This window comes from Mobula birostris, chromosome 7, assembly GCF_030028105.1.
Source record: "Mobula birostris isolate sMobBir1 chromosome 7, sMobBir1.hap1, whole genome shotgun sequence".
Classification (NCBI taxonomy): Eukaryota; Metazoa; Chordata; class Chondrichthyes; order Myliobatiformes; family Myliobatidae; genus Mobula; species Mobula birostris.
In genome coordinates, this window is record NC_092376.1 from 150,167,307 (window position 1) to 150,178,187 (window position 10,881).

General features: G+C 40.5%; 1 protein-coding gene across 2 annotated transcripts; it reads left to right on the top strand.

The window, feature by feature from the left end:
* The first annotated feature begins 1,526 nt into the window (after positions 1-1,526).
* Positions 1,527-7,907, top strand: cdkn2aipnl (CDKN2A interacting protein N-terminal like). Of its 2 annotated transcripts, none has more exons than XM_072263929.1 (3): positions 1,527-1,760; positions 3,885-4,004; positions 6,674-7,907. In XM_072263929.1, exons 1-3 carry the CDS (start codon positions 1,552-1,554, stop codon positions 6,759-6,761), a joined length of 417 nt encoding a protein of 138 aa, XP_072120030.1. In that variant the 5' UTR covers positions 1,527-1,551; the 3' UTR covers positions 6,762-7,907. The 2 variants fall into 2 exon arrangements, with proteins under 2 accessions (XP_072120030.1, XP_072120031.1); XM_072263930.1 differs by having other exon boundaries at positions 3,885-3,984; positions 6,674-6,767.
* The last annotated feature ends 2,974 nt before the right edge of the window (positions 7,908-10,881 follow it).

The following is a 10,881-nucleotide window of genomic DNA, read 5'->3' on the forward strand; positions in this document are numbered from 1 at the left end:
GGGTGGATGTGGAGAGGATGTTTACTATGGTGGGGGTATCCAGAACTAGAAGGCACAGCCTCAAAATTGAGGGGTGACCCTTTAGAACAGAGGTAAGGAGGAATTTTTTTAGCCAGAGATTAGTAAATATGTGGAATGCTCTCCCATAGACTGCGGTGGAGACTAAGTCCATGCATATATTTAGGCGGAAGTTGATCGTTTCCTGATCGGTCAGGGCATCAAAGGATATGGTAAGAAGGCAGGTGTATGGGGTTGAGTGGGATCCAGGATCAGCCATGATGGAATGGCGAAGGAGACTTGATGGGCTGAATAGCCCAAATCTGCTTCTCTGTCTAATGGTCTTACAGTCTTATGGTAATGTTAAGACTTTATGAAACACTGGTGAGGTATCACTTGGAGTATTGTGAGCAGTTTTGCGCTCCTTAACTTAGAAAGGATGTGCAGAAACTGGAGAAAGTTCAGAGGAGGTTCACGAAAATGATTCCAGGATTGAATGGCTTGTCATATGAAGTGCGTTTGATGCTAGGCCTTTAATCACTAGAATTCAGAAAAATGAAGGGAGACCTCATTGAAAACTTTCAAATGGTGAAAGGCCTTAATAGAGTGGATGTGTGGAGGCTGTTTCCTTTGGAGGGAGAGTCTATGACCAGAGGACACAGCCTCAGAATACAGGGGTATCATTTTAGAATGGACATGAGGAGGATTTTCTTTAGTCGGAGAGTGGGTAAATCTGTGGAATTCGTTGCCACAGGCAGCGGTGGAGCCCAAGTCTTTATGTGTATTTAAGGAAGAGGTTGATAGATTCTTGATCAGTCGGGGCATGAAAGGATACGGGGAGAAGGCAGGAGGTTGGGGCTGAGAGGCAAGTTGGATCAGCCATGATGAAACGGCAGAGCAGATGCGATGGGCCAAATGGTCTCATTCTGCTCCTCCATCTTATGGTCTTACGGTTTTAAAAGAGTTGATAAAAAACAAAATTATGAATATAATGTAAATCCAGTATAGAAACATTAAAATAGCAAATAAAGGTAGTAGTAACTGCAACTGAGGACAAGGAAAAGAAATACGGAATAGTAATCAAGAGCAGTACAATTACTTTTAAATTATATGACAAGACAAAAGGTAGTCGGGTCTATTGAAGACAATTTGGAACCAATGAAAATTGCTGTTTTTGCTTTGCATATTATGCTCTTATTCCAAGGGACAACAGATCCCATATATTACTGGTTTTCTGTTCGTGTTTTTAAAGGAGATGACAAATACTTTAACCATGTCTTCTAAAACTATGGTTCTTGTTTGTCTTTTTTTGATTAATTTCTCAGTTCGATTTGAACTACTTTTGCTTCCACTGATGCCATCTGATTTACTGCGAATCTCAAGGATTATAGCTTTCTTGCTCGTCTGCGATCGCTCCTGTAATACTCTGGGGCGCCGTCACCTCGCCAGGGGCGCTGTCCTAGACGAACGCGGACAGCACTCGCTGAGTTGAGCCGGCGCGGTGTGTGCTGGGAGCTAGCGCATGTGCCGTTGAGCGGCGGTTGGAATTGGAAAATGGCGGATGGGCTGGATGATTTCCTGAGGCGGAACCGGGAGATAGCGGACACGGTCGAGGGACTGCGGGGTTTGTGGGAGAACGACAAACATTGGCGGGCCCGTAAGGACTTCTTGGTCAGAAACTTGTCCGACTATGGGCAGGATCGCATGGACTACTTAATCGCACTCTCAATGGTCTGGTCTAATCACGTCTTCATGGGCTGCCGGTGAGCGACCGTTCTCGTCCCCTTTGCATCCATCGCCTCACTCAAGCCTGTCAACTTCTTTAACAGTTACAGAGTAAATAACAGGGACCTTAGGAATGTTGGTATACACAGGGTCCTTGGGCTGCAAGTCTAAAGCATCCTGAAAGTATTGACACACGTGGATCTGGTAGTGGAAAAAGTCATAAAGTATTCTTGCTTTCATCGGCCGAGACATTTGAGTATACGAGTTGGACGTCATGTTGTTACGTTGTGCGGATTACATGTGGAATACTGTTTACAATTCTGCTGGCCACAGTATGGACTGGATGTGGTAGTAGTTGAGAGAGTGTGAAGAAATCCGCAGGATGTTGCTTGGAAGATTCAGAAGTTTAAGGTGCAAAGGGACCTGGGAGTCCTTGTGCAGGATTTCCTAAAGGTTAACTTGCAGGTTGAGCCAGTGACGAGGAAGCCAAATGCGGCGTTAGTGTTCATTTTGAGAGGACAAGAATAATATAGAAGCAAGGATGTAATGTTGAGGCTTTATAAGGCACTGGTGAGGCCCCACATGGAGTATGGTGAGCAGTTTTGGGCCCCCTTATCTAAGAAAGGATGTGCTGACATTGGGAGTTCAAAGGTTCACAGAAATGATTCCAGGATTAGATGGTTTTTCATATGAAGAGTGCTTGATGGCTCTGGGCCTGTACTCACTGGAATTCAGAAGAATGAGGGGTGACTTCATTGAAATCTATCAAACATTGAAAGACCTTGATAGTGGATGTGGAGAGGTTGTTTCCTCTGGTGGGAGAGTCTTAAGAGGACACATCCTTAGAATAGAGGGGCATCTTTTTAGAACATAGATGAGGAGGAATTTATTTAGTCAGAGAATGGTGAATCTGTGGCATTAGTTGTGACAGGTGGCTGTGTCATTGGGTGTGTTTAAGGCAGAGGTTGATAGATCTTGATTAGTCAGGGCTTGAAGGGATACGGGGTGAAGGCAGGAGATTAGGGCCAAGAAAGAAATGGATCAGCCATGATAAAATGGTGGAGCAGACTCGATGGGCCAAATGGCCTAATTTGTTCCTATATCTTATGGAATGGAAGGCTGTACTTCTAAAGACAGATTGGGTGAACTTATTCTCACTGAATTATAGGAGGCTTGGAGTAACGTTACAGAGATTTACAAAATTATGAGGAGAATATTAGGATGGACAACCAGAATCTTTCTTCCAGAGTGATGGAGGCTAGAACTAGAAAGCATAGATTGAAGGTAAGAGTACTGGTAGATAATTAAGAAATCTGAAGAGGAAGTTTTTGACACAGGATGGTGAATACCTGGAATGAGTAGCCAGAGGAGATGCTTGGATAACATTTAGATAGGAAATGATCAGAGAGTTGCGGGTAAATGGGATTGCAGCAGATGGATATCATAGTAAGCATGGATGTTTCTATGATTCTATGAAGAGCCTTCTGCTTCCCCCTCCCTCACTGTCCACAGCCAATTTTCTGCTCTACTCAATACTTCCTGTGTTCCTTCCTCATTGATAAGCCCTTCAGTATGCTAGTGATTGTCCATACTTAGAATCAATAACTATTTTTGGACCCTATATATCAATCATTTTCCTCTTGACATTAAGAGCAAGAACGCTTGATAATTTGTATAGTCATCAGACAGGGCTGGGCATGGAGCTGTTGTGCGGTTTTTGACAATTCTGCTTGTTGTAAGCACAGTGTCAACATATTTTTACTGCTTTCACCATCCCCCAGGGACGTTTAGATATCTAAATAGCTGAAAAATAGCTATTAAAATGTAATGCCTCCGAAAGGAGGCATCTGTCATTAAGTACTCTCATCACCAGGACATGTGGCGTTCTCATTGCTACCATTAGGGAAGAGGTACAGGAGCCCAAAGAGAGACACTAAACATTTTAGGAACAGCTTCTTCCCCTCTGCCATCAGATTTTTGAACAGACAATGAACCAACCCATGAACACTATCTCACTACTTTTGCTCTCTTTTGCACTACTTTATAGTTTTGTGTATTGTATTGTATTGCTGCCACAAAACAACAAATTTCACAACATATGTCAGTGATATTAAACCTGATTCTGATTTTAAAAAAAAAATCTGTTTAATTTCTGTTTTCAGTTATAATGCTGAAATAATGAGGAAGATATCAGACATGGCAATTGGAGTTGAAGTTGAAGATGCACCTCAGTTCACCACGAGAGATGAGATCATGAAAGCGGTACCTTTCACTATCTTTTTGTAAGGCTGGGCAATAATGAGGTATTTGGGATCATAGAAGTGTTGGCAGAGATAAGAATTAGGAAAATGAGCCCAGCAGAAAAGAGGCCAGGAAGGAGAATGGAAAACTATTTAATTTTGGTTTACAAGATGGGGCAAAGGAATTATTGAGGCAATGTTCCTCCATTAAGATCTAATGTACTTTCAAATACTGTAGATAGAAAATGAGGAATGCATAGACAGGACTGAATTATTGAATTACTGTCCTGACAAAGGGTTCTGGCCCGAAACGTCGACTCATCGTTTCTAACTGTTGCTGCCCGACCTGCTGAGTTCATCCAGCGTACTGAAAGTGTTGCTTTGATCACAGCATCTGCAGATTATTTTGTGTTTATTGAATTATTGATAACAAACTGCAAAAGAACAGGAAACTCCATTTATTAGGCAGTTCTCAGAATGGAGATATCTTTATTTTTCCGAGGTGGCCATTCTGGGAACCACAGAATTCTGATGCGCTGAGTTATTAGTATATCCCAAATCCTTTTCCATTTTGATCTGTCATGGACCAAAGTTTCTCTGGAGTCAGTGGGAATGTTGCATACCTATCTTTTGTAACTTTTCCTCACATCTATATATTCTATTGCTTTAAAATACATCACATAAGTATTGAAAAAATTAATCATAACTGTCTTAACTGAATAATCCGTCCATCACATCTATGGTACACTGATCATTTTCCCCACTTAAGGTACAAGCCACACTACAGAAAAGATTGTCAACCAAATTGCCTACTTGAGCTAGATCTACTTGCCCGTGTTTTGCCCACATCTCTTTAAATCTTTCTTATCCATATCTGTGCTAGAATTGGTCCCATCTCTCCCACTTCCTCTGACAGCACACTCTGTGTGGCAAAACATGCTCCTCATGTCACCTTCAATTTTTTTTTTCTCTCCCTCACCTTAAATCTTTACCTTTGACTCCTCAACCCTGGGAAAAAAATGATGATCATTCACTGATTTTGGGTACTTCAATAATGTGACCCCTTAACATCCTGTTCTCCAGGGAAAAAAAGTCCCTCCTTAAAAATTCAAGCTGTCTAGTTCTAGTAACATCCTTGTGAATATCTTGTGCACCCTTTCCAACTTAACATTATTCCTCTAGCTAGGTGACCAGAGCTACACAGAATACTCGCCAACATCCTGTCGAGTTGTACCACGTACTCACTGTCCTGACAGATGAAGTCAAGCATGTCAAATGCCACCTGTACCAGCCTGTAAACCTGTGTAACCACTCTCAGAGAACTATGAGCTTGTTCCCCTAAATGTCTCCTTATGACACTGTTCAGAAACCTACCCTGTTTAACATTCCATGCCCTCTTTGCAGGCGGCGTTCCAGGAGCCTGCAAACCCACAGTCAGCATTTTAGGAACAGATTCTTCTGCCTTCAGATTGCAGAATGGTCCACAAACCTATGATCACTACCTTGTCTTTTGTCTTGCACTCTATTTATTTTTGTAACTTATAGTAATTTTTATGTCTTGCACTGTACCGCTGCTGCAAAACTACACATTTCACATCATATGTCAGGGATAATAAAATCTGATTCTGATCTGCAAACCTCCTAACCATGCAGAATACTGCTGGTTGCAGGCCTTTAATCTGAAAACCAGCCTTCCACCAACACCATCCTCTGACTCCTACCACCAGGTCAGCTTTATATCCAATTTTATCCATGCTGACTTTGCCAAATCAGTCCTTGTTATTCCAAATGCCGATTGATCATGTCTTTCATAGATCCCTGCAGTAACTTTCCCATCACTGATAAGGGGCACTGGCCTGCAGATGTCTAGTTTGGCCTTGCAGCCTTAAATAAAGGCACATTAGCCAGTTTCCACGCTTCTGGTGCCTCACCTATGGCTAACGATGAAACATATCTCTGTCAGTGATCATGTGTTACTGGAATTTCTAGGGCTTTACCTTGCTAGTTATATAAATACTCTTTAAAATAACGGAGTCTTTTGGTGAGATTAAGATATAAAGTTCTACATGTTCCATGAATTAAAATTATTGGTAAATACAATGAACTTCTGGTAGTAAGGTACTGAGGGATTAGAATGGTCATTTGGTACTGATCATATTTTAATATTGATTGCATCTTTGTACAGAAAATAGGGATCAAGTATTTTGATGTAGAGCGAGGCACTTTCCATTTTGAGAAATCAAGTGGTAAATATTTATTGTCATATAGCATGGAAGCTAGCTCTTCAGCCGAATACATTCTGAATGGAGAAAAATACTGAGCCCCATCTCAGTCTCTTAACCCTTACCTTAAAACAATGCCCTTTAATTTTAGGCGTCTCTGCTAAGGGGGTGGTCTGATATCCATGCCTTTCGTCATTTTGTATACCTCGGTTAGTTTCTCCCTCACCACCACCATAATTCCTTGGACTTCTCTACTCCAAGGTGAAAAAGTAATCTTTCCAATCTCCTGATGGTCAAAATGATCCATTCTGGTGAATCTCCAATGCAGTAAAATCCTTTCTACAATGTAGTGATGAGCACTACACTCAGTACGTCGACAGTAGACTGACTGGTGATTTGTGATTAGGACATGGAATGATGGGATTGGATGTCTTTTTATATACATTGATTTTGTATTGGTAAATCTAAAATCTTGTTCTTCTCTTTCAGAGACATTAAAAGTGGATGCAATGTCAGATGTTTTGAAAGTTCATGTCCAAAGTTTCCCAGGAAGAAATGTGCAAATTGGAGGGCGTGAGGATGAAGACTGAGATTGAATTGGGGAAGAAAACAAAGGAACGTTAAATAAATGTGCTGAGGCTGTGTCTTCAATATGATCAAATTCATTACAGATATCCGTATCCAATGGGGAAGAAAATAACAGAAAAGAAAACGTTATGGTTGTCACAAATTGTTGTAAATGAGTATTAACCATGGAAAAATCTAGTTAGGAGAGGAAAATGGCAGTGGAAAATATATGCGGTCAATATTCTTGCTTTATTTTTATATTGGCAAAAAAATGTTTCTTTCTCAAAATGTGTCAGTAAGATTGACCGTTCTTCTCTTTTTCACCCTGTATTGAAATAAACAACTGATACTGTGATGCCATCTCATTGCTGGACGATGAACAAGAGTTTTTTTTAAACTCCCTGGAGCAGATTACTTTTCAGTGCTGGATATAGGGAAAGGAGGAAAGAAGGAATTCTTTGTCTACCTTTGTAATAGAGATTTATTTTTTCATTATAGCGAGTCCGAAGCTTTTGTGACCTCAGTACCCCATATTTATATTTTGCCCCTTGGCATAAAGAGCATACACTTTCCAGTTCTTTTCGAAGATTCATTGGATTTGTATTCCCTGTTTAGGGCCAAGCGCTTGCTGGGATACATAATGTTGATGTTGGTGGGAATAGGTGAAATTGAATGGTTAAAACCTAGCTTAAAGTAAGGAGTAATTAGGTTCCTCCTACGTTTGCTGCTCCTGTATTGCCTGAACAGGCATTTCCTGTTTAAGGTTTTGAAAAGCTAAGGTCCAAGATTATAAATCTCAGGGGCTAGTTTAGAGTTAAATCCTTTTACAAGGTGTCTTGAATTTATTCCATGATACAGCTCCTGTTGTATTTGTAGAATACAAAAGAAAATAATGGTGAACTCTGTGATTCTAATTGGTGTGCAAATGGAGGATAGAGCTTACTGGATTTTGACTCTTTAAAAAAAAGAATGGGGGAGAACGTATGGTATACTTTACCCACTTACATTATCAGTTTTGATCTTGTATGGCTATACAATACTTAATTGTAATGTTATTGGTTATTTTTGATTTTTTATACTGTTCTTGGATATTTGCCTGCACAGGATTTAATATTTGTACTACTGTAAAAAGCAATAAATGGACATCTTGAACAAATTGTTTTCATGGGCTTTAGAACCTGAGGCTTCCATTAATCTTTTGATTCCAAGTCTTTGGTTATTTTAAATGTTGGTCTAATAGGAAACTTTTAGATAATAATGTGAAGTTCAATAATCAAGGACACTAATGAATTTTACTTGTGTTAGAGCTCACCATCCTAGGATGCAAAATTAAGAATTTGATGCTTGGCAATATTTATTCCTCCAAAGGTGTTTGTACACTGACTTTCTGATCTGGATGATCTGAATGGCATACAGTCTCAACATCCGAATACGCTTGTATTTGCTGCTGTTGCATGATGAAAAATTTGGAAGTAGCATTCAGAAGAGAAATAAGTTATTTTTAAGTTCAATTAGGGAAACTGACCATAAGATCATACGATATAGGAGCAGAAATAGGCACTTGATGAGTCTGTTCCACCATTTCATCAAGGCTAATGCAACTTTTCCCTCAGCCTCAATTTCCTGTCTGCTCCCTGTACCCCTTCAAACCCTGAAGAAGAAGAAAGCCCTTAACTCAGAGTGGAGTCCATCATAACAGCGTTTTTTAGCAGGCTTTCTTATTTTTACGAGACCGAGTTACTAGCTCGACACTCAACCCAGCATGGATGGAAAGCGTGCAAGGGAGCTGGCTGGATTTGAACTCGGGAGCCTTTGCTCTGAAGTCCGGCGCTGATGCCACTATGCCACCAGCTGGCCCTTTTAACCCTGACCAATCAAGAATCTATCAACTTCCGCCTTAAATATACAAACCCCATTTCCGGAAAAGTTGGGATATTTTCCAAAATGCAATAAAAACAAAAACCTGTGATATGTTAATTCACGTGAACCTTTATTTAACTGACAAAAGTACAAAGAGAAGATTTTCAATGGTTTTACTGATAACTTAATTGTATTTTGTAAACATACACAAATTTAGAATTTGATGGCTGCAACACACTCAACAAAAGTTGGGACAGAGTTAAAATAAGATTGAAAAGTGCACAGATTATTCAAGTAACACCGGTTCGGAAGACTCCACATTAAACAGGCTAATTGGTAGCAGGTGAGGTATCATGACTGGGTATAAAAGTAGTGTCCATCAAAGGCTCAGTCTTTGCAAGCAAGGATGGGTCGTGGCTCACCCCTTTGCGCCAAAATTCGTGAGAGCATTGGTAGTTCAAAAGGAACATTTCTCAATGCAAGATTGCAGAGAATTGGAAAACCATTGTCACTCAACACAGTCTGTCGCTGCATCGAGAAATGCAACTTGAAACTGTATTACGCAAGGAGGAAGCCTTACATCAACTCTATGCAGAAATGCCGGCGAGTTCTCTGGGCCCGAGCTCATCTCAAATGGACCGAAAGACTGTGGAATTGTGTGCTGTGGTCAGATGAGTCCACATTTCAGCTAGTTTTCGGAAAAAACGGGCGTCGAGTTCTCTGTGCCAAAGATGAAAACGACCATCCAGATTGTTATCAGCGAAAGGTGCAAAAGCCAGCATCTGTGATGGTATGGGGGTGCATCAGTTCCCCTTGGCATGGGTGAGTTGCATGTATGTGGGTACCATTGACTCTGAGGCGTATATTAGGATTTTAGAGAGACATATGTTGCCATCAAGGCGCATCATGAAGAGGAGAATCAGACAACGGAGACCACGGACTGTTGAGCAGCTGAAGTCTTATATCAAGCAAGAATGGACAAAATTTCCAAATGCAGATCTACTGCAATTAGTATCCTCAGTTCCAAAACGATTAAAAAGTGTTATTAAAAGGAAAGGTGATGTAACACAATGGTAAACATGCCTCTGTCCCAACTTTTGTTGAGTGTGTTGCAGCCATCAAATTCTAAATTCTTGTATGTTTACAAAATACAATTAAGTTGGTCAGTAAAACTATTGAAAAGCATTTCTTTGTACTTTTGTCAGTTAAATAAAAGTTCACGTGAATTAACATATCACAGATTTTTGTTTTTATTGCATTTTGGAAAATATCCCAACTTTTCTGGAAATGGGCTTTGTACATAAAGACTTAGCCTCCACAGCTGTGGCAAAACTCTTTATGTGACAAGCCATTCAATTCTGGAATCATTTTTGTGAACCTCCTTTGAACCCTCTACAATTCCAGCACATCCTTTCTAAGATAAGGGGCCCAAAATTGCTCACAGTACTCCAAGCAAGGCCTCACCAGTGTTTTATGAAGTCTCAATGTTACATCCTTGCTGTTATATTCTAGTCCTCTTGAAATGAATGCTAACATTTCATTTGCCTTCCTCAACACAGACTCACCCAGCAATTTAGGGGATCCTGCACAAGGACTCCCAAGTCTCTTTACATCTCAGTTTTTTGTATTTTTTCTCCATTTAGAAAATAGTCAACACTTCCATTTCTTCTACCAAAATGCATGACCATACGCTTCCCAACACTGTATTCCATCTGCCATTCTCCTAATCTGTCTAAGTCCTTCTGTAGCCTCTTTACTTCCTCAAAACTACCTGCCCCTCCACCTATCTTCATGTCGTCTGCAAACTTTGCAACAAAGAAATCAATTTCATCATCCAAATCATTGACACATCACGTAAAAAGAATTGGTCCCAGCACAGACCCCTGCAGAACACTGCTAGTCACCAGCAGGAGCCAGAAACAGCTCCCTTTATTCCCACTCTTTGCCTCCTGCTAATCACCCACTGCTTTATTCAGGCTAGAATCTTTCCTGTAATACCATGGGATCGTAGTTTGTTAAGCGGCCTCATGGGTAGCGCCTTGTCAAAAGCCTTTTGAAAATCAAAGTACACGACATCAACCAATTCTCCTTTGTCTAACTTGCCTGTTATTTCTTCAAAGAATTCCAACAAATGTCAAGCAAGATTTTCCCTTGAGGAAACCCTGCTGACTAGGTCTATTTTATCATGTGCTTCCAAGTACCCTGAGACCCCATCCTTAATAATTGACTCCAACATCTTTCCAACCACTGAGGTCAGATTAACAGGCCTA

Coding starts and splice junctions, on each gene's coding strand:
- cdkn2aipnl (XM_072263929.1), top strand. CDS start 1,552: ATGGCGGATGGGCTGGATGATTTCCTGAGGCGGAACCGGGAGATAGCG. Junction 1,761..3,884: donor CACGTCTTCATGGGCTGCCG/GTGAGCGACCGT, acceptor TTCTGTTTTCAG/TTATAATGCTGAAATAATGA. Junction 4,005..6,673: donor GTACCTTTCACTATCTTTTT/GTAAGGCTGGGC, acceptor CTTCTCTTTCAG/AGACATTAAAAGTGGATGCA.